The 23975-nt window shown below is 42.0% G+C and overlaps 1 protein-coding gene across 9 annotated transcripts in view; it reads left to right on the top strand.

Moving 5' to 3' along the window:
* Positions 1–3267: 3267 nt before the first annotated feature.
* The window catches only part of ctbp1 (C-terminal binding protein 1), a 335683-nt gene continuing 314975 nt past the window's right edge, over positions 3268–23975 (top strand). For 2 of the 9 annotated variants that reach the window (XM_041184803.1, XM_041184876.1), the window contains exons 1-2: positions 3997–4241; positions 23379–23558. Coding sequence is in view for 1 of the 9 variants with exons in the window: in XM_041184876.1 (XP_041040810.1) it covers positions 23510–23558 (49 nt within the window). In the remaining 8 variants the exon portion in view is untranslated. Of the gene's footprint in view, positions 3323–3448; positions 3591–3994; positions 4242–23378; positions 23559–23975 lie in introns of those variants that run through there. The other 7 variants (XM_041184852.1, XM_041184843.1, XM_041184822.1 and 4 more) reach the window with 7 other exon arrangements.

Raw genomic sequence — 23975 nt, forward strand, 5'->3', positions numbered from 1 at the left:
CATGACCTGATGGGGGAAACAATTTTTAGCTATCCAGACACAGTGGCCAGTCCATTGAAGATGATTTTGCAGGAGTTTTGCCTGAATGCTTGTGGAGCTGGCTTCAAGAAGGACACTAGCATTTATTTGACAATCCTCCCACTGAGAGATCCTCCCATTTGGAGTCTTGAAAACTCATGTGATATGATGTCTTCTTTCTGAATGGTGACTCGAGATTGTGCATGAGTGTTCTAACATTCAAAGTTGCAAAATGTAAAGTTTTCTTTCTTTGGCCACAAAGATGGTCAAAGATATTTTAGGGCACCTTTTCTCACCCCTCCCTATTTGGGGTGAGCAGAGTCCTGAAGAGGACTTTTCAAACACAGATGTGGCTGCCAAAAAAAATTCCACCCCAACTCAAGTGTCTAACGACCTTTGTGCATCTGTCGCTAAGTGCAGATTCTTGAATAGGGAGACTGAGGTTCACAGCCGCCCTCATCACCAATTCTCCATCACCACAGGGCTTGGCAAATGGACCCTGGTAGAAGCCTGTGCATAACTCTGTTTGACATGGGAGTTTGGGACACAATCAATATCCACATGAACTTGATGGGTTTCGGTGATATGTCCAGGACCACCTTTTTTTTAATTATTTATTAATGGGGTGTGGGCATTTGCTGGCTAGGCCAGCATTTATTACCCATCCCTAATTGCCTTTGTTTTGAGGGCATGCAGGAATTCATCAAGGCTCCTTCAACAGCACCTTCCAAACCCACGACCACTACCATCTAGAAGCACAAGGGCAGCAGATAGATGGGAACATCACCACCTGGAAGTTCCCCTCCAAATCACTCACTATCCTGACTTGGAAATATATCGCTGTTTCTTCACTGTTGCTAGGTCAAAATCCTGGAACTCCCTCCCTAACAGCACTGTTGATGTACCTATACCACATGGACTGCAGCGGTTCAAGAAGTTAGCTCACCACCACCTTCTCAAGGGCAACTAGGGATGGAAAATAAATGTTGGCCCAGCCAACGAAGCCCACGTCCCATGAATGAATTTTAAAAATATTAAGATTCAACCACATTGTTGTGGGTCTGGAGTCACATACGGGTCAGACCAGGTAGGGACAGCAAATTGCTTTCTGTAAAGGATATTGGTGAACCAGATCGGTTGTTACGAAATTGACAATGGTTTCATGGTCATCATTAGGCCAGGTTCCAGATTTTTATTGAAATCAAATTCCACCATTTGCCATGGCAGGATTCAAACCCAGGTCCCCAGAGGATTATCCTGGATCGCTGGATTATTAGTCCAGTGATAATACCACTATGCCATCACCTCCCTTTGCCACTACAGCTTCTTCTGCCTTCACACCTGGTTAGACACACAGTCTTCTCTGCCATTGAGGATTTTTGTTTCACAAGCGCATTATAAAACAAAGTATGACAATGACCCACATAAGGAGATATTTTGTCAGATGACCAAAGGCTTGGTCATAGAGGTAGGTTTTAAGGAGTGTCTTAAAGGAGGAAAGCAAGGTAGAGAGACAGAGAGGTATTGGCAGGGAATTCCAGAGCAAGGGTTACGCAATTGAAGGCACAGACACCAATGGTGGAGCAATAAGGATTTTGAGTGCTCAAGAGGCCAGAATTGGAGGAGCACAGATATCCTGGAGGGTTGTGAGGTTGGAGGAGGTTACAGAGACAGGATAGGAAATGGTTAATGGCAGGGGGTGGTTTGAAGACAAGGATGAGAATTTTAAAATCAAGCTGTGGTTGACCAGGAGCCAATGAAGCTCAGAAGTGATAGGGCAATGGGACTTGCTGCGAATTAAGATACGAGTAGCAGAATTTTGGATGACCTCAAGTTTATGGAGGGTAGAATGTGGAAGACCAGCCAGAAGTGCATTGGAATAGTCAAGTTTAGCGGTCACAAAGATATGGACGAGGACTTCAGCAGCAGATGAGCTGAGACAAGGGTGAAGTCGAGCCATGTTGCTCAGGTGGAAGAAAGGAGTCTTAGAGATAGCACAAATATGAGGCCGGAAGCTCATCTCAGGATCAAATGTGACATTAAGACTGTAAACAGACCAGCCTGGTGCTAGGGAGAGAAATTAAGTTGGCAGTTTGGAGTGGGGACCAAAAACAATGCTTGAGTCTTCCCAACAGTTAATTGGAGGAAATTTCTGCTCATCCAGTACTGGATGTCAAAGGTGTTGTTTCTTCACAAGATATAGATATGGTTAAAACACACATATTGTTTTGTTCATCACATCAATAATAAGTATTTAATCCCTTTCAAGGTGTATGTACACTAATGACACACTATAGGATGTCAACTTGCTTTTGGAAGTGGTCTTCAAAGACACTATATTAATGCAAGTCTGTTCTTTCACATATATTTTCAGTATACTTTAAATATAACAGAATTACATTACATACTTTTTTTGCAGATGTAGGGACAGTGGGGTAACTTCTGTTTGTTGTCAGACTTGTTAGGGGGGTAAAGGCCAAACATTGACCCAAAAAAACAAGCAACAGCAGCTTTCAAAATTCAGTAAAAACATTGATCATTACATAGGTTTTAAACTATCATTTAGTATCCACCTGTTCCCAATGCAAAGCAAGCCTGTGGAATCAGCTGCAAGGTGCGTTTTGGTGGAGGGGGATACAGATTGTGTTGTAAATGACATGAACCCATAAGCTTTTTGGGCCCTTTCCCCCTCTCGTTCACTCTGTTCCCTCAGAAATAAATCCTAACTCCAGATCACTTTTTTTTGTCCATTCACTTCAAGATTACAAAATGCAAGAAGTGTGGGTTTTTGATGGTAACTGTAGTGGTAATAATCTCATCCATCTGACACGTTTGGTAGAAGTGTTCTGAATATTGAGATTCCCTTTAAAATATGAGTAGAAGACACTATAATACAACTTTTGGAAAATCACTGCGTTGAGTGCCCATGGATTGATCCTAACGTTTAACAAAAAAAATGCTCAAATTCACCCATTTCAGTTTTGTCTTGATAAAATGCATTTTTGAATGGAAAACGCTGATTGATGTGGCATTGATAGCATGTTACCTTTAACAAATCAGACCATGGACTTACGTTAAAATATATTTAATGCTGTAATTACGATGGAAATTGAATGTGTTCTATGATAATTTTTTCACGTCGTCTGAAATGAGTCTAAATTGCTAGCTGCGGTGTGTATTTTCATAAATATGTCCCTGGTTTGGGGGGCTGTCACTCCGAGTTTGGAGTGAATGCCAATGTAAAACAAAGGTGTTGTTTATTCGCAGTTTGCTGGAGGGCAGAAATGATGTGCATCGTTGATGAGTAAGTAAATCACACGACGCTGTTCGGTTGGTACTGAAACGTCCGAAATACCTTTTTATGTCGTCGTGTGTTTGTGAAGACATTGCGTGCTTCTGTATCCAAGTATAATTTGCGGTGAAAAGAGCGAAGGGGAGGGGGGAATATTTGTTTGGGGCGGAGGTTGTTGATAAATTGGTTCCTTCGTGGAGAAAACCTGAACTTACCCGTTTGTCGGTAGTCGCAGCTCTAACAGTGAAGGGGCACTCGGTTTCGGCAAAAGAAATGTAAGGTTTGTACGTGGTATTGGTAATCCTGCTGAAATCTTACGTACGGTTTACTGTTAATTACACTGAAAATTGAATTCAGTCAAGCGCCGGGCTCCGCACATTTGCTTGATTAATATGTGGTTGGTGAGACCTCTTCTTCCCCCCCCCCTTTTAGATTGTGTTGGGATATGAATATTAAGTGTAAATGAAACTGCTTCCTCTGTAACAATAGAGTATGTGCGCTCGAACACGATGGCATTCAAAGCTCAGGCCACTTTCGCCATGTTTTTGTTTATTCAGATTAAGGTTGAGGGGAGTGACCTATCTACGATCCATTTCCCCTCTCTCTCCTTCTCTACCTTTTTTTTGGTATTTGGGGATTAGCGCATGACTTTTACCAAAAAACGTCAGAGAGTTTTATTCGACGGTGGGAAATGCTGGCTTTGGGAAACTTGTTGATTTTTGTGTTTGTGTTTAACCGTAAGGACATCGTCGCTGGCAGTACGTGAAGTATTTTGGACTAGTTCAAGAGCTTTGCGTCTTTGCGGGAGTTGCAAAGGGTTATGAAAAGCTGATTATCAAGTAATTTTAAGACCGTAACATTAGAGTATTTGCAGAAGAAGGACAGTGACTTGATTATGGCAGTTCATCTGGAGGAGATCTAGAAGCTATAGGTTAGTCCAATACAAAATGCATTATCGCCTTTTGCTCGACGGAATGTAATTAATTGCAAGCACTTGTCAAAGTACAGCTCTACTTCCCTTTTTAGATACAAATGGCACAAAATGACATTTTGGTGATTTTTTTCCAGTACAGTCTTGCTTTAGTCCTAGAAATAAATTTTATTAAGGAGGAAATCGTTCAGAAAAATCAGGTGGGGAATCGCGAAGCTGCCGACATTCTAACAAAAAGTTTTGATATATTTAACATCCATCTGCTGCAAGATGTGGCTGATCATTTTAAATGTATAGCGCTTACTGGAGGCTTGCTTTCTTCAGGCTAGGGGGGTGCACATTGCTGTCCAAGATATCACTTCACAGACATCATTCCAATGCAAGTAGAGTTTTATTGCAAAGCAAGCAGATATTCAAGTTAGACTGCTTACTTTGTCCTGAAACCTGTAAAATGAAGATTAGATCCCATTTCGTTAATTTGATCTAGTTTAACAATGGGACGTGTTCCTAATTTGCCAGTTTCTGTCCTTTGTCACTGTACTGTACATTCTGTGGTGGTGTGTTCCATGTCATTATGCACAAGAATTACTGGATAGAGGCTAATCTGGGTTTAGTATTAAGTAAAATTGTCAAAGTGTTGTGATTTTTGTTTTCCTAAGTAAGGAGAACGTGAGTTAGAAATCATATTGAAGTCCTGCAAACTGATGTATGGTCTTAGTCTGCTTATTTTTGTCCTTCATTTTCCTGTTGGCTTTTAGCCTACCACATAGTCTGACAGCTTTAATCTTTCACAGTACAAAGGCCAGAAGATCAAAGAAGGGCCATATCCAGTAATTTAAGCATTGTAACTATAATTTTGCTCGATCCCTAGGCAATGCTACACCGCTAGCTGCAATTTCCATCTGTTAAGTATTGAAGATCGAAGCCTGTTCTTCTGGCTTATTCCACAAATTTGTACCCAAGCTGCCTGGGCCAATGTCTTGGATTCAACCAGACTGTTTCCTTTTTGACCCAGAACTGAGCTTCCAAGCTCACATCCTGTCCACCATAAGGACAACTACATCCACTTCTGTAACAGCATACTTTGACCCCAGGCTCAGACCATCTGCTGCCAAACCTCTCATCCGTCTCCAATGTTCTCATTGATTTCTTATTCTTAAGCAGCCATTGACTTTATCTACTACAGAATTCTGCTGTATGTACCATTTCCTGCTCACTGACCTATATTGTTTTCTAGTTCCCCAACACTTAAGAACATCAGAAAATGGAAAAAAATAGGAGTAGGAGTAGGAATAGGCTATTCTACATCTTGTGTCTGCATTGTCATTCAATCTGATTGGGCCTTGACCCCACTTTCCTGTCTATTGCCCCTAACCCTTGATTCCCTTGGAGATCAAAAATTCCCCTAACTTACCCTTGAATATATTCAAAGGCCCGGCTTCCATTGCTCTTTGGTGTAGTGAATCCCAAAGATTAACGACCCTCTGAAACAAAGATTCCTCTTCATCTCTGCCTTAAATGGAAGATTCTTTATTTTGAAACTATGCCCCCTAGTTCTAGATTCCCCCAAGAGAGGAATCATCCTCTTGATATCTATCCTTTCAAGTTTCTTAGCATTTTATATGTTTCAATAAGATCAACTCTCATTCTTCTTAACCTCAATGAGTAAAGGCCCAACCTGCTCAACTTTTCCTCATTGGACAGCCCCTACATCCCAGAGATCAACCAAGTGAACGTTCTCTGAACTGCGTCCAATGCAGGTATATCCTTCCTTAACTAAGGAGGCCAAAACTGTACACAGTGCTCTAGGTGTTGTCTCACCAATGCCCTGTAGAGTTGTAGCAAGACTTCCCTATCTTTATACTTGATCCCCCTTGCTATAAACGCCAGCATTCTGTTTGCCTTCCTAATTACTAGCTGTATCTGCATGCTGACTTTTTGTGATTCATGTGCAAGAACACCCAGATCTCTTATTTCTGCACCATTCTGCATTCTCTCTCCACTTAAATAATATTCTGCTTTGCTAATCTTCCTGCCAAAGCAGCCAACCTCATATTTTCCCACATCATACTCCACCTGCCAAATTTTTGTTTACTCACTTACTCACAAGAATCAACCTGTGGGTCTGGAGTCACATGTAGGCCAGACAAGGTAAGGACGACAGATTTCCTTCCCTAAAGAACATTAGTGAACCAGATGGGTTTTTACAACAATCAACAATGTTGTCATGGTCATCATTAGACTTTTAATTCCACCAGCTGCCATGACAGGATTCAAATCCGGGTCCCCAGAGCATTGCCTTGAGCCTCTGGATCACTAGTCCAGCAACAATACCACTATGCCATTGTTTCCCCCCACACCCTCAAAGCAATCGAATAAATATGTCGAACACAATTTCCCTTTGACAAAACCATGTTGACACTGCTTGATTATATTATAATTTTCTAAATGTCCTGCTACTACTTTCATAATGGATTCTAGCATTTTTCCAATGACAGATGTTAGGCTACTGGCCTGTAGTTTTCTGCTTTCTGTCTCCTTCCTTGAATTGATGTATTGCATTTGTGGTTTTCCAGTCTGCTGGGACCTTGGCAGAATCCATGGAATTTTGGAAGATTACAACCTATGCATCCTCTATCTCTGCAGCCACTTCTTTTAAGACTCTAGGATGCAGGCCTTCTGGTCCAGGGGGACTTTCAGCCTTTATTCCCATTAGGTTTCCTGGTGCGTTTTCTCTCGTGGTTTTGAGTGTTTTAAGTTCCTCCCTCTCTTTTGCCCACTTCCACTTTGAAATTCTCATCCTTATATTCAGGCCTGTTCATGGCCTTCACCCTTCCTTTCTTTGTAAGGTTCACCAGCTCTTGGACCCTCCTGGAATCCTGTGTTCTTCCATAAGTGACTGTGCATCCACCAGTTCCTTCTCTCCACCACTGTTAGCCATTCCCTTGCTGGTCACGAGCACAAAGCTGTGGAATGCTCTCCCTAAACCCCTCTGTCTCTCTCCATCCCTCACTTCCTTTAAAATTTTCCTTATAACCTACTTCTTGGACCAAGCTTTTTGCCACTTCTCTGAATATCTCCTTCTTTGGCTTAGTGTGAACTTTAAAGAGGGTACATAAATGCAAGTTGTTTTTGCAGATACTGCACATGTAAAGTTGTATTCCAATTTGCAGGGAGTGTGGTTTTGGATTCAGGAGTGGTTTGTGTTGCAGAACAAGAGAGATCCTAAAAAAGTAACGTAGAATTCTATCCCATTTAGGCAGCACCAAATGGATGATCATTGTAATGCAATCGTTGATCTCCAGTGAGAGAATGCACTTTTACTTATAGCACCAATATTACAATTTACTGTGCAGTTACCCAAGAGTGCACTGTGCATGAGTACATAATGTACAGATTGAATAAATACATGAATCAATTGTCCATTTGTTTGTCTAACTTATTGATGAATGAAAGATGAGGTTGGAAGTGATACAGATTAAGTTACATGGTATAAGCCATTAAAGATAATTGTATGTTGTAATAAAGGAGACCGTTTATTGTCGGAGATAATTTTTCCCTGATCATAACCGCACCATCCATATTGAATTAATAAGCCAGCTAAGAAGCAGTTCTGTTGTGGGTGGTGTTATGTGGAGAATGGGTAGTTTTTGAAATGATAAAAGGGATAGATAAGGTGAAATTTTATAACATGACCAAGTTCCCACTTATGGCAGCCAAGAGCAGTGTGAAGCACTCCTAAATCCAATTATATCATAGACTAGATGCAGAATAAACTTTTTTGTACTGTATCCCTTCTTAAATTTAAATGTATCATTTTAAGACCTTCACTTTCTATTTCTTGTTAGTTCCAATTTCCCCCTGATCATCTTTGCAAACCATCCAAATTTGGGTGGAATCTTAAACATTTTAAAAATAATTGTGTGTTGGGGCCTTTTTTGTTGAATAGAGTATAAAAGTAGGAATGTCTTGTTAAAACTGTGCAGGGCACTGGTGAGACCATAGCTGGTGTACTGCATGTCCTTATTTAAGGAGGGATGTGCTTATCTTGGGGGAAGTTCAGAGAAGGTATACAGGGTTGATTTATGGAAGAAAGAGGCTTTCTTATGATGAAAAGTTGAGCAGGTTGGGCCTTTCTTCAACATAGTGTAGAAGAATGAGAAGTGATCTTATTGAAAGATATAAGATTCTGAGGGGGCTTGACTGGGCTAATGCTGAGAGGGTGTTTCCTCTTTTGGGGGAAATCTAGAGCCAGGGGATCCCTTAAAAAGGGATCTCCATTTAAGAAGGAGATAGGAGGAATTCTTCTCTTGGAGGCCTTTGGAATTCACTACCCCAGAGAGTAGTGGAGGCTAGGTCATTGAATATATTTAAGGCTAAGTTAGAGAGATTTTTAATTCACAAGGGAGTTAAAGGTTATGGGGGCAGGCAGGAAAGTGGAGTTTAAGATCACTGATGGTGGTCTTATTGAATGGTGGAGCAGGCTCGAGGGGGCCAAATGGCTACTCCTGCTCCTCTTTCATATATTTTTACAGTAAGTTCTTGCTGTCAGTGTCCTGGTCTGAGAGATCATCCCAGAAGTGGTCAGTAGAGAGGCTGTCTCCTGATCCACTGTCCAATTAAACTCGGCTCGCAGGTTAATGAGGCTGCAGGCCCAATCAGAGGGGGTCCACCAGAAAGACTCAGTGCCTCCATTTAGAGGCACCCTCTGAAGAGGTTTGAATTTAAAAAAAAACTCTGGCCACAGCTGCGAGGATGGCCCACACCCACAGCTGTTACCTGCTGATCCATGCTGCTCAGGTGTGGGGGGTGCGGGGAGGTGGTGGAAGGTTAGAAAAGGAGATCTCGCAGATGACCCAAATCAGCTTTCAGCACGCTGCCTGCAGGCACCTGCCAAGCTTTGGCCTCAGTGGGATTGCCTAGCAGTTTCCCCAATCTGTCCATAAATGAGCATTTAATTCTTCAAATTTGTTACCCGGCACTACCAGGTGGGTAGCCATTGCCGGTAATTATCAGTCTCCAGCAAGGCACGAACACTTCGGGCCAACTGCCTCCATATCTAAATTTCCTCCTGGTTCTGCCTGCAAGCCTGCATGGGGCCAGGAAGATTCTGCCCTTAGACAGCAGTTGTTGAAATATTGGTTTGTGCTGCGAATTCATAACCACAAAGAACTGGTTTGAGCTTGCTGATACTCATTTCATTTAGATCCACAAAGCTGTCATAATTCCAGGCACAAATCAACCTCCAAATTCAACTGGAGAGGTTGGGAGGGTTGTAGTTGGCTAACCACTCAGTTGAACACAGACCCAAGAGTGGGAAAAAGTGTTTTGTTCCCCCACATCACTGTCATTCAGTCCCTGAGGGCATCTTTTAATCTTATTTTTCTTGTCATCAACGATTCTATTAGTTGCATGATTAAGGAAATGTCAGTATGTTACGAATCTTTAGCTTATGATGCATGGAAGGATCTGTGAAGTCTTTGAAGAGAACAGAGCAGTAAATGTAATAGTACATTTGGATACTTGCTTTGTATTTGCAAAATTAAACTTGACAAAAGTAAATACAGCATAGATCATTGGAAAACTGAAAAATGCTGCATTATGACACAGAGTAAAAATGTGCATGAAGGATACATGAGTGTTTCATTTTGTGAGGGCTATCAGGAACTAAAGATTTTATTTCCAAAATATGTTCATTACAGATTTGGGCACTGAATTATTATTTGACGAAATTTGAAAAGAAAGAATATTTAGTAGCAAAGAAATTAATTGCAAAGTAGTAGTTTGTAAACATTAGTGCTGAGTTAAATGTAGTGAGATAGGATTTATATTTTTGAATGACAACGATATATGTTTTTTAAAAAAAGCATACTGTGTCTTTTATCTTCTTAAGCCTCGATGAATCCCATACCAATTTCCATGTGAGATGGCAAACTACTCACTGCCGTTTGCTGATGTTGATCATGCTGCAGCAGCTAGGAGGTGCACAGAGACTACAGTTCCTTCCTTTTGAAATAGTGGTCCAGTACTTCTGGCAATTTTAACACCAGGAACATCTAGCTTTTATTTCCCCACATCCACATCTTAACACAAGTTGTAGTGTGTCGATGAGCCACTGCAACTTTGCTACTGTGACAAATGTCAAATTTGCCTTGAACAATGCATGATTTGCAGAGGTATAAAATCAGATAATTGCTTCAACAATCAGTTGGTGCCAAGAGGGATAGGTTAAGCTTGTTGAAGCTTAGCATTGACATATTTGTTTCTTTCTCTCTCCCCCTCCATCAATCAAAAGCATGTGCTGTGAGAAAGCCATATAATTTCCCTAGTTTGGAGGTTATGTCTGTCAGAGAGTTGTATGAGCTGGCATATTGCTCACTTATCATTTTGAAATATTTATTGTAAGTACACTGATTATTTTATTCTAGAATGACATGAACCAGAGTTGTCAAATTTTGGTGGGCTTTAAAATACTTTGAATGAAGCAATAGTTATATTGTATTCAAGTAGTTATGAATAATGGCATTGGGCAAAATTACAGTTGTGCCTGATTGTTAAAAATCTTGTGTTGCCGTGAAGCATACAGTAAGCACTTGTTTTATCCTTGGAAAAAACACAGAGCCATTGACAGGAATAAATACATGCTTTTTGTCCTTTCTTTCTAGACAAGGCATATAACCCCATTTATATTAGCATCCATATAGTGATTGCTTCAAGCCATTCCTTGCTGCAAGGTTGTTAAAAATCTAATTGTCTTGGTACCTGTTAGAGGAGGATCCACAATTTCTATCTAGGACCACACGGTCTTTAAGATTAATGACAAAAAAAATGATGCCAAGTATTAGTTTGCTGATAGCTTTGCATTTCTAATTTTGCAGGCAACTGATACTTTTGCGACTTTGCGCTTTGTTTACTTTGCAGCATGAAACCCTTTTTGTGCAGGTTTTTGTACTATGTTCCTCTGGTGTAAAATTTCCAGTTGATTCAGAAGTTTATTTTGGCTGTGCATAAGTTCGTTTTTATATATGCTCAGTCAAGTGATTTACATGGAGCTAGAGAGTTCATGAAGCAAGCAAGCTCGTCCCATTAGTTTCCTACTGATGAGTCTGATGGCATGCTGAAAAATATCCAACACTTCACAGAATTAGCAAAGTTTAAACGATGAAAAGTTTAGATTTTAGAATTGGTGTCAATTTTTTGTCACCAATTTTCTCTTTGGATATAGTCTTGCTTTGGCACCTTGTTCCAAGTGGCCATTACTCATGTAATGGTGGTGATGTGGCACTTAGCTAAAGATTCCAGTTAGACCCTACTTCCTTATTGTTTTTGCTCCTTCTTTATGTTTAAACACCGCACTCTTCAGCCTTTTTTACAAAACCTTCCACTATCTCTGTAAGCTTTTTCAGCCGTACAGTCCTTCAAGACAATGCGGCAAAGAGCAGTGGGAAACCAGGGGATTGGGAAGCCTACAAAGACCAACAGAGGACAACTAAAAAAGAAATAAGGAGGGAGAAGATTAAATGTGAGGGTAAACTAGCCAGTAGTATAAAAGAAGATTGCAAGAGTTTTTTTTTAGATATATAAAGGGTGAGAGAGGCAAAAGTGGACATTGGGCCACTGGAAAATAACACTGGAGAAGTAGTGGTGGGGAACAAAGAAATGGCGGAGGAACCGAATAAGTACTTTGCGTCAGTCTTCATGGTGGAAGACACAAGTAACATCCCCAAAGTTCAAGAGAGTCGGGGGGCAGAGGTGAGTATGGTGGCCATTACCAAGGAGAAGGTGCTAGGAAAACTGCAAGGTCTGAAGGTGGATAAATCACCTGGACCAGATGGATTACACCCCAGAGTTCTGAAGGAGATAGTTGAAGAGTTAGTGGAGGCGTTAGTGGTGATCTTTCAGGAATCACTGGAGTCATGGAAGGTCCCAAAGGACTGGAAAATCGCTAATGTTTAAGAACAGAGTGAAGCAAAAGATGGGAAATTACAGGCCGATTAGCCTCACCTCGATCATTGGTAAGATTTTAGAGACCATTATTAAGGATGAGATTTCAGAATACTTGGAAGTGCATGGTAAAATAGGGCAAAGTCAGCATGGTTTCATCAAGGGGAGGTCATGCCTGACAAATCTGTTAGAATTCTTTGAGGATTTAATTAGTAGGTTAGACAAAGGAGAGCCAATGGATGTTATCTACTTGGACTTCCAGAAGGCCTTTGACAAGGTGCCGCACAGGAGGCTGCTCAGGAAGATAAGAGCCCATGGTGTTAAGAGGGAAGGTACTAGCATGGATAGAAGATTGGCTGTCTGGCAGGAGGCAGAGAGTGGGGATAAGGGGGTCCTTCTCAGGATGGCGGCTGGTGACTAGTGGAGTTCCGCAGGGGTCAGTGTTGGGACCACAACTTTTCATTTTATATGTTAATGATCTAGATGAAGGAACTGAGGGCATCCTGGCTACATTTGCAGATGATACAAAGATACAAAGAGGGACAGGTATTATTGAGGAGGTGGGGAGGCTGCAGAAGAATTTGGACAGGTTAGGAGAATGGGCAAAGAAGTGGCAGATGGAATACAATGTGGGGAAGTGTGAGGTCGTGCACTTTGGTAGGAAGAGTAGAGGCATAGACCATTTTCTAAATGGGGAGAGAATTCAGAAATCTGGAGTGCAAAGGGATTTGGGAGTCCTAGTCCAAGATTCTCTTAAGGTTAACTTGCAGGTTGAGTCGGTAGTTAGGAAGGCAAATGCAACGTTGGCATTTATCTCGAGAGGACGAATATAAAAGCAGGGACGTGCTGCTGAGGCTTTATAAGGCTCTGGTCGGACCACATTTAGAATATTGTGAGCAATTTTGGGCCCCGTATCTCAGGAAGGATGTGCTGGCCCTGGAGAGGGTCCAGAGGAGGTTCACGAGAACGATCCCAGGAATGAAAGGCTTAACATACGAGGAACATTTGAGGACTCTGGGTCTATACGCGATGGAGTTTAGAAGAATGAGGGGGGATCTGATTGAAACTTACAGCATACTGAAAGGCCTGGATAGAGTGGACGTGGGGAAGATGTTTCCATTAGTAGAAGAGACTAGGACTTGAGGGCACAGCCTCAGAGTAAAGGGAAGACCTTTCTCCTCATCTTTAGCCCCATATCGTCTGGTTAACAAAAATGTATCACTCTCAGGTTTAAAATTAATGATTGATCTCGCATAAATTTCTGTTTGCAGAAGAGAGGTGCGAACTTCTACCACCCCTTGTGTATAGAAGTGTTTCCTAATTTCACACCTGAAGGGTCTGGGTCCCAGTCCTAGATTTCTCAATTAGCAGAAACAGTTTATTTCTATCCACCCTATCCATTTCCCTTCAATCTTGAAGGCAGAAAATATGGGGCAGAATTTTGCCATTAGTGGGTGGGCTCAGCAGGGGCGGGTGGGACCGGATTTTGATTTCACGCTGGTGGGCCAATTAAGGCCTGCCTAGCGTGAACCGCAAGCAGCAGCGCTAACTTCTTTAGCCAGAGAGTGGTGAATCTATGGAATTCATTGCCACAGAAGGCTGTGGAGGCCAGGTCATTGAGTGCATTTAAGACCAAGATAGATAGGTTCTTGATTGGTAAGGGGATCAAAGGTTACGGGGAGAAGGCGGGAGAATGGGGTTGAGAAACTTATCAGCCATGATTGAATGGCGGAGCAGACTCGATGGCCTGAATGGCCTAATTTCTGCTCCTATGTCTTATGATCTTATGGACCTCTGCATTCCTGCAGTCCTGACTCCTACCTGTCCCTGATTTCAATCACTCTACTGTTGGTGACTGTGCTCTCAGATGCCTAGGCACTAAGCTCTGGGAATTCCCTCCCTAAAACTCATTGCCCTTTACCTCTCTCCTCCTTTTAAGGCACTCCTTAAAACCAATTTGACCAGCTTTTGATCACCCCATCCTCATTAGCTTCTGTGAAATTCCTTGCAATAGTTTATGACATTAAAGGTACTATATAAATGCACTGTTAATTGTGTATTAATTGTTTGAAGATGATGGGCAGCAACTGCGGATTCACTTGTGCTCCTATAAACGGGAATGCACTGTAATTGGTGGTGGGTTAGGAGATGCACGATTGTAAATAAAAGCTTTTAAAATGTGTAAAGATTAGACTCCGATTTTATCCTTCAAAAGCAGACTTCATGGAATAAAACCGCACCCCCTTTTCAATATCTTTACATGCTGTTTTGAGATGTCCACCATTTTATCATCAATTAGGCAATATACCATATGGATCTCAATCCTGTTTACAAAGGCTGTCATCTGTCCCCATTTATTCCCTGAATTTATAAGGTTAAGGGGTGATTTAATCAGAATTTTCAAAATTGAAGGGAAATGGATAGGGTGGATAGAAATAAACTGTTTCTGCTAATTGAGAAATCTAGGACTGGGACCCAGACCCTTCAGGTGTGAAATTAGGAAACACTTCTATACACAAGGGGTGGTAGAAGTTCGCACCTCTCTTCTGCAAACAGAAATTTACGCGAGATCAATCATTAATTTTAAACCTGAGAGTGATACATTTTTGTTAACCAGACGATATGGGGCAAAGGCAGAAAATATGGGGCAGAATTTTGCCATTAGTGGGTGGGCTCAGCAGGGGCGGGTGGGACCGGATTTTGATTTCACGCTGGTGGGCCAATTAAGGCCTGCCTAGCGTGAACCGCGAGCAGCAGCGCTCAGCGCTGCCTGTGCCGAAGGTGGGGGTGGGGGGGGGATGTGGGGGGGAAGCAAGCGGGGCAAGCGCGAACTTTGTGCATGCGCACGAGTGAGCACTTGAAAATCTCCCTGAGCCACAGAGCTACCTCAGGGAGATGAAACGTTGTTAAAAAAAAAAAGAAAATAAGGAAAATAAAAATGTAATAAAACATGACCCCTCACGTGACTCTGTCACATGAGCAGGGCCGTGTTATTAATTAAATTTTTAAACTTATTTTTGCTTTTGGAAACCTCATCCCGCCCATGGATGAGGTTTCCAAAAAAAATGCAAAGGCCACTTGGCCTTTTTGCCTGCACGCCAACTGATTATTTAATGGCCTTAACAGGCCTTTTAATTGTCAGTGGGTGCGCAGTCGACTCCGGCGCATTCCCGCTGCCCGAAGTATCATGTGACTACGCGTTGACATCGGCACACTTGGACGACGTCAACGCGCATCATTTCACACTCCAGAGGGTCGGGCGCGTGCCCGCTTGCCAAGTGAAAAATTCTGCCCATAGAGGTAAGTTGCTGAACATCTGAGAATTCATTGAATGGCAGAACAGGCTCGAGGGGTGAAAGCTGTTTCTACGTCCCTATGCAAGTTCATAGTTAACGTTTCGAGTCCGTATGACTTTTCAACAGAACTAAGTAAAAATAGAAAAGAGCTCTTTGTCCTTTTGTCTATCTTTTGGTTATCTCCACCTATCACTGGCCCTCTATCCAGCTCTACCTCCTCCCCCCCAAAACCAGCTTATATTCTACCTCTTTTCTATTTTTACTTAGTTCTGTTGAAGAGTCATACAGACTCGAAACATTAACTTGTTCCTCTCTGCAGATGCTGCCAGACCTGCTGAGTTTTTCCAGGTATTTTTATTTTTGTTTTGGATTTCCAGCATCTGCAGTTTTTTGCTTTTATCCCTATGCAAGTTGTTGTTTTCGATCACTTCTATCTCACATAGGACTAGGTTAACCATGAGATAAAATCCATGTATGTCATGTTCAGTTATTACTCTCATAACTAGGAGCAAAGGAACTAAAGTACTCTGATTAAAAATGGTATTTTACTTAGACTCCTGACATGCTAGCTCTAAGTTGTAACCTTGAAATTTATGGCTCAGTGAAGCGTTTTGAGATATGTGTTTCATGCTGGTAAACTGCAAGATTTTAGCCAGTTAGATTTCAGCACTAACTTTGCACACACCTAAAACTCCTCAAGTCTTAGATGTTGCAATGTGTTTAAACCCTCCCCAGACAGATAAAGTGGGATAGAGTATGCAATCTTTATCAGGAAAATTGAGACTATCCATATAAATTTCTCAGTGGTTCTGTTGTAAACTATTAATTTTGATGGCAGGTTTGCTTCTGCATGGATACCTGACTAACCAAAAATAAATGCATGCAAGTGAAAACCCAGAATAAAAAGTTGTTTTTTTTTTTAAAACAGCAAACTTGAATATTGCTGAAAAAAAGAGACATGTCTAAGCTTTTCATCTGCACTCATCAGGATATCACAAGAATATTTGGTGGTGGTATAGTGGTATTGTCACTGGACTGGTAATCCAGAGGCCTGGCTCTGGGGACCCAGGTTTGAATCCCACCACGGTGGATGGTGAAATTTGAATTCAATAAATATCTGGAATTAAAAGTCTAATTGTGTTATAAAAACCCACTTGCTGCACTAACATCCTTTAGGGAAGGAAATCTGCTGTCCTTACCTGGCCTACATGTGACAGCAATGTGGTTGACTCTTAAATGCCCTCTGAGCAAGAGCAATTATGGATAAATGCTCTCGAAACAAGGGCAATTATGGATGAGCAATAAATGCTTGCCTAGCCAGTGACATCCCAAGAATGAATTTAAAAAAAAATAAGATGGGACAACAACAATTTATACTGTATGTGAATGAAGAGGGTGCTGACTCTCTTCACATACAACGCATTGACCAATCAGGGTCAAGCTGCCAGGTTTAAATTTCAAACAATGCTTGGTAGTTAACTGTCAGCCACCATCAGTGGTGCATTCTCCATGGGAATGCTACTTGCCAACCACTCTTCGTTTGCTGGATGAGTTATTCCTTTCCCCCTTATTTTGGTGTCCTGAGGAGTGCAAGATAAAAACTTGTCTTTTTTTTCAACAATACTCAAGTTCTGTACTACAAAACGATTATTTTTTTTACAACAATGGAAGTTATGACTTTTTCAGCACATAGCCAATTCATTTGCAAAATGTGGCACTTGTGTGTTTGATTTGATCACCAGTTGCAAAGCAAGATATTGCATGACGTGAGGTGAGAGTGACTGCACTTGACATCAAGGCAGCATTTGACCGAGTGTGGCATCAAGGAGCCCTAGCAAAACTGGAGTCAATGGGAATCAAGGAAAATTCTTCGCTGGTTATAGTTGTTGGAGGTCAGTCAACTCAGTTCCAGGTCATCACTACAAGGGTTCCTCAGGGTACTGTCCTCAGCCCAACCATCTTTAGCTGTTTCATCAATGACCTTTCTTCCATCATAAGGTCAGAAGTGGGGATGTTCACTGATGATTGCACAATGTTCAGCACCATTCGCGACTCCTCAGATACTGAAGCAATCCGTGTTCATCTTTTGCTGGCTACCTTTTGGTTCAGCAAAGTTAATTTTTAACTCAGCAAAAAAAAAATAAAGTTTGATTTACATAGCCTATATCTTTCATGTTTTAGGGACATGTCAGTGGGATTCAATGGTGGTAATGTCATTGAATGTCAAGGGGAGATGGTTAGATTCCCTCTTGTTGGAGACGGTTATTGACTGGTATTTGTGTGATGCGAATGTTACTTGCCACTTATCAACCCAAGCCTGGGTATTGTCCAGGTCTTGCTACATTTGGGCATGGACTGCTTCAATATTTGTGGAGTTGTGAATGGTGCTGAACATTGTACAATCATCAACAAACATTCCAACTTCTGACCTTATGATGGAAGGAAGATCATTAAAGCAGCTGAAGATGGTTGTGCCTAACACACTACCCCGAGGAATGCCTGCAGTGATATCCGAGGATTGAGATGAACCATCTTCCTTTATGCTAGGTATGACTGCAACCAATGGAGAGTTTTACCCCTGATTCCCATTAACTCGAATTTTGCTAGGGTTCCTTGATGCCACACTTGGTCAAATGCTCTGTTGATGTCAAGGGCAGTTACCCTCACCTTGCCTTGGAAATTCAGCTCTTTTGTCCATGCTTAGATCAAGGTTGTAATGAGGCCAGGAGCTGAGTGGCTGTGGTGGAACCCGAACTGAGCATCAGTGAGCAGGTTATTGCTGTGTAAGTACAGCTTGATAGCACTGTTGATGACACCTTCCATCACTTTGCTGATGATCAAAAGTGAAACCTTCCCCCTGCAAAGTCATTTCCAACAGTTGTTGTTTAGGCTGAAACACAAAGTTATGCCATTTGAGCGAGCTGGCAGTACATGTGGAAGCATATCCCAGCATGATTTGCTGCCTTTAGAAGAGGAGCCAAATGTAAGTGAGAATTGCAAGCATTAGTAGATCTAAGAATGTTGCTCACAATGAAAAAGGCAATTCTGCTTTTCAACAATAGTGAAGTTTATACCACATAAGGCATAACTCCAATTATTTACAAACACTTATTGCAAGGTTTTCTGGGATCCTTATAGTACAAGAAGGCCCTTTGGCCCATCTTGCCTGTGCTGACTCTTTGAAAGAGCTGCCTGGTTCATCCAACTCCCCACAGCCATGTACATTTTTCCTTTTATGGTACAAATCCAATTCACTTTTGAAAGTTACCGTTGAACCTGCTTCCACCACCTTTTCAGGCTGTGCTTTACAAATTGGAGCAACTCACGGTGTAAAATATTTCTCCTCATCTCATCTCATAGAATAAGTTACAAAGTCATAGGCTAGAAATTTTCACACAGGCAGTGGCCCCGCCCCCATTTGAAAAGTTGAGGGCGAGCCTGCCTCAGCTGTGCTGAAAAGCCATGACCGGATTTTAGTCGTTGGGCTATTAACTGCCTGAGGTCATGGCTATCTTCTCCTCCGCCCCGCCCCACCCCAAACCATGTGGGAGTATGTCCTCTGGTGCCAGCAGCATCGACCTGGGACTGGTGTCAGTTCCCTACAAGGTACAGCGATGGAGACCGGATCCTGAAGTAAATTGGGGCAGCATAGAGTCATAGAGGTCTACAGTGCAGAAAAAGGCCCTTTGGCCCATCGAGTCTATGCAGTACCTAACTATTCTAATCCCATTTTCCAGCACTAGGCCCATAGCCTTGTATGCCATGGCATCACAAATGCACATCCAAATACTTCTTAAATGTTATGAGGGTTTCTGCTTCTACCACCCTTTCAGGCAGTGAGTTCCAGATTCCCACCACCTTCTGGGTGAAAGAATTCTTCCTCACATCCGCTCTAAACCTCCTGCTCCTTACCTTAAAACTATGCCCCTTGGTTATTGATCCCTCCACCAAGGGGAAAAGTTCCTTCCTGTCTACCCCATCTATGCTCCTCATAGTTTTCTACCCTCAATCTCCTCTGCTCCAGGGAAAATAACCCCAGTCTATTCAATCCCTGCTCATAACTAAAACTCTCCAGCCCAGGCACCATCCTGGTAAATCTCCTCTGCACTCTCTCTAGTGTAATCACATCCTTCCTATAATGCGGATTCCAGAACTGCACACAATACTCCAGCTGTGGCCTAACCAGCATTTTATACAATTCCAGCATAATCACCCTGCTCTTATATTCTGTGCCTCGGCTAATAAAGGCAAGTATCCCATATGCTTTCTTAACCACCATATCTACCTTAAGGTGGACATGCGCACCAAGGTCCCTTTGATCCTTGGTACTTCCCAGGGTCCTACCATTCCTCATGTATTCCTGTACCTTGTTTGTCCTAGTTTACCTGTACCACATGGTACAAATCAGCAGCACTTCGGGGGAGGCCTTTAAGAATTTCAGTTGGCCTAAGGCAGGTGGCCTGAAACCTGCTTCGCTGCTGGTAAAATTTCAGAGGAGGTGGGTCAAGACCGAGCGCAGCACCCACCACCCCCCAAGCCATGCCACATTCCCCGCCTGCTGCTGGTGGTGGGGGAGAGGGATGTAAAATGTTGGCTAAAGATTTATTACAGCACAGTGAGTTCTAGGTCTTGCTGCATCAAAAGTTCTTCCTCACATCCCACCTGCATTTCTTGCTCCAAACCTTCAATCTGTGTTCCCTCGCCCTTGTACCATCAGCTAGCACAAACAGTTTTCCTTTGTCCACCTTAGCTAAACCTGCCAGAATTTTGTACAATCAAATCTCCCCTCAATCTCCTTCTGGTTCTTTCGCTAGTTATCTTAAATCTGTGTCCTCTCGTTACTGACACACTCACCTAACCACCCTCTCGATGTAACCTTAAACTGTAAATCAATTGACTTCTATTTCAGCTCCTTTTAGCTCCATATTTAATTTTCATTTCTTTGCAGTTTTGTTGCGGAGAATGCGTTTTGAAATGGTGTGCAAAATGAACCTGTTAGAGGTAATCAGTTGGTATTTATCAGTACTAAGTGGAGGATATGGAACCTGCACTTAAAACAAATCTCTTCTTTGGTAGTGCTATGGCAAGCCTGGAGTCAAAGTACAGGATTCCATGTTTTAAAACTTCTACTGTAACAAACAAACTAAAATCAACATAGATCAAAATTATTTAATGGGCAACCATGACATTGAAATAAGAAAAACTGAAGTTTCCCATCCACTAACATAACCGAAACATATCTTACAAAATACTTTTACGCAATTCCATGCTTTTGGAAGATATGCAGCATTACAGGAACAGCCCCACAGTATCTCCCAGCTTCCCCCGCAGGGGTTCACTTCTTTCCATCATGCCAGGTCAAAACTTCCTTGTCCATCGACAATCACTCCACTCAGCCTGAATTTTCCGGGATATAATCACCACCAGCAAGATAAACCTGGGTCACTCTGTTCCATAAAGTTCCAGAGCCCTGCCTGTTTCATTCTCTTTCTTTTGAACAGAACTTTCACAAGCATCCTGCTTGGTCATGAACACCAAATAGTTGCCCCTGCCTGTCTGACAGAACCTGTCCTTATTTTTGTGAGATACTGCGAAAAGGTGCTAAAACTGTCAAGACACCTCAGTGGGTTTCTGTTTTGAGCTCTTCTCATAATGGTAACCAGATCACCTGAGCATGTCTCCAACTAAGATGTTTATTCGGAATTCTCTGTTTTACTTTGAATTAAAGGTGCATTTTAAAATATAACTGACTTGTAAAGTTCAGCCTTCGTGACAACATTAAGGCCAGAATTTTCCTGTTGGCGATTTGAGGGCGGGGCCCACTCGCCAATGGGCAAATGATGCGGGAGGACGTCAGAAGGAATACCCGACATCATCCCGCCCCATTTAAATATTCAGGAAGGCGAGAGGACAGCGAAATCAGCTGTCTGCCCGTCAACTGTCAATGCCCAATTGAGGCCATTGGCAGGATAATTAAGATAATTAAAGGCCCTGTCCGTCCAACCTTAAGGTTGACGGGCAGGCCAGGAGCCCCAGCGGGAAGGAGAAAAAACATGAAACCTCATCCACTGGCGGCATGAGGTTTCATGTCTGTTTAAAAAATCTTTAATAAAGTTTCTGTAATATTTATTAACATGCCCCATCTCGTGTGACATTGTCACATGAGGGGGACATGTTAATAATTTTTTTATTTTTCTATTTTTTAAGTTTACAAATCTTTCAACGCTCTCCCTGAGACAGCACATAGTCTCAGGGAGCGCGCGAAAGAGCGCACTTGGACAGTTGTGGAATCCCTCTTCCCCCCCCCCCCCCCCCCCCCGCACAGGAAGCGCATAGCGCTCCCCGTCGGGCCGCCCGCTGGGCGGACCTTAATTGGCCTGCCCACTTAAAATGGCAGCAGGGCCCATTTCAATGATGGAGTTTGGCTGCCCATCCGCTGCCGAGCCAGTGGGGCCCGCCCGCCCATTGAGGGCTAAATTCTGCACTAAGGGTTGGCAGGAAACGCATCCCAGCCTATCCACCATCCACAAGGCACAAGTCAGGAGTGTGATGGAATAGCTTGCACTTGCCTGGAAGAGTAGCTCCCACAACACTCAAGAAACTTGACACCATCCAGGACAAAGCAGCCCTCTTGATTGGTACCACCTCCACTACCTTCAGCATTCACTCCCTCTACCACCAGCCCACAATAGCAGCAGCATGTACCATCTACAAGATGCACTGCAGCAACTCACTAAGGCTCCTTCAACAGCACCTTCCAAACCCATGACCTCTACCATCTAGAAGGACAAGGGCAGCAGACACATGGGAACCCCACCACCTTCCAAGTCACTCACCATCCTGGCTTGTAAATATATTGCCATTTCGTCACTGTCGCTGGGTCAAAATCCTGGAACTCCCTTCCTAACAACACTGCGGGTGTAGCTACACCACATGGAATGCAGTGTTTCAGGAAGGCACCTCACCACTCAGGGGCAATTAGGGATGGGCAATAAATATTGGTCGAAGTAACATCCACATCCCATGAAAGAATAAAAGAAAATAATTTGATATTTAGTTAAGACTTTGTCATGCATAAATTGCTTTCCAATTTGGCTTACATTACAACAGTGACTTCAATGAACATTTATTTGATTATAAGGTAGTTTTAAATTACCCTGAATACTGACTCATTTGACATAAATTGCCAAGTTCATTCTTTATATTATCACTTAGAATACAACTTCAGATAGTGTAATTGTTTCATTATCCGAAGTACACTTAGCTTGTACACTGGTCACCATGTTGTTATGGTTTTATGGATTGTAGATGTGGATAATCCCGTTTGGAGAACTTCCAATTTGGCAGGGGCTGTGCCTTTGGTCTTGGTTGCAAATAAAGTTTGTTCTATAACAGTTACGTAAGAAATGTATCTGAGTTGTTACATAAGCTATGTTCATAGGTTAAATATGCTGTGTCTAGTTCATGGTGGCTTTATATTTTAAAAAAAAGGCAAGGTGTGTAGAATGGAGCTGATGTGTGGCACAGAGAAGTTCGTCAAGTTTATTTCACAGGATTCAGGGCAGGTATTAACTCAGCACCTTGTGGGTTAATCCTCAGTGGTAACTGATCTTGTTGTTAGAAGTATGTGTTTTTACACGAGGGATTAAACAGCAGTATATCTGAACAAATCAATGCAGCACAGCAGGATCCTATAACAGATTATTTGAGTTCTGCAATTCCTCCATCCTCAGAGATCATTTGACATTGATTCATTCCAAAACTGACACATTAGCTTGATATGATACCATTTTTAAAAAAAAAGCTAAATTATAAATCTGAAAGATAGATGGATAGATCAATTCTCGCATTCTAAATACAATCAGAAAAAAATAGCATATGCATTTTCTTTTCTTAGCAGGTGAGGAAGAGCTGTTGAAACCTCTCAGTACATCATATCGATTGGATTTGTGTTTCTTTCCCTCGGTGTCCTGCAGTAGAAGGTGTGGCGACAACCTCTGACCCTTCAATACTGTCCTCGTGTCACTCATGGACAAACATAAAGTAAAGCGACTGCGCCTAGATCGGATGTTTGAAGGTTGGAAGCTACAGTGATCAAAATGATATAATTAATATTGCCTGTGCTCAGAAGTAATTAGCCATTTTAAGATGTGCAATAATTGTTTGCGCTGTAACCTTACAAAATTCCTGTGTAGTTATACAGTATGATTATTTTTTACAGCATTTGACTATGTAAAGACATGACCATTTAAGTTCAAATGGTTAAAAACAAGGAATCATGTTTACAGATTGGGTAAATAATTGTCAAACATCTTATGATGGCAATCAGTTTTATAGATATCTTTACTTCCGGGCTAAAGCACAAGCCTCTTATTCCTGAAACTTTTTGGCTGTCAAAATATCCTTTTATTTGAATAATTTCTGACTCCAGAGTAGTTCTAATTCTTAGATGAGTAATGTTTTGTTTAACTGAGACCATAAATCCAAATCTATT

The sequence above is a fragment of the Carcharodon carcharias genome, chromosome 1 (genome assembly GCF_017639515.1).
Source record: "Carcharodon carcharias isolate sCarCar2 chromosome 1, sCarCar2.pri, whole genome shotgun sequence".
NCBI classification, from domain to species: domain Eukaryota; kingdom Metazoa; phylum Chordata; class Chondrichthyes; order Lamniformes; family Lamnidae; genus Carcharodon; species Carcharodon carcharias.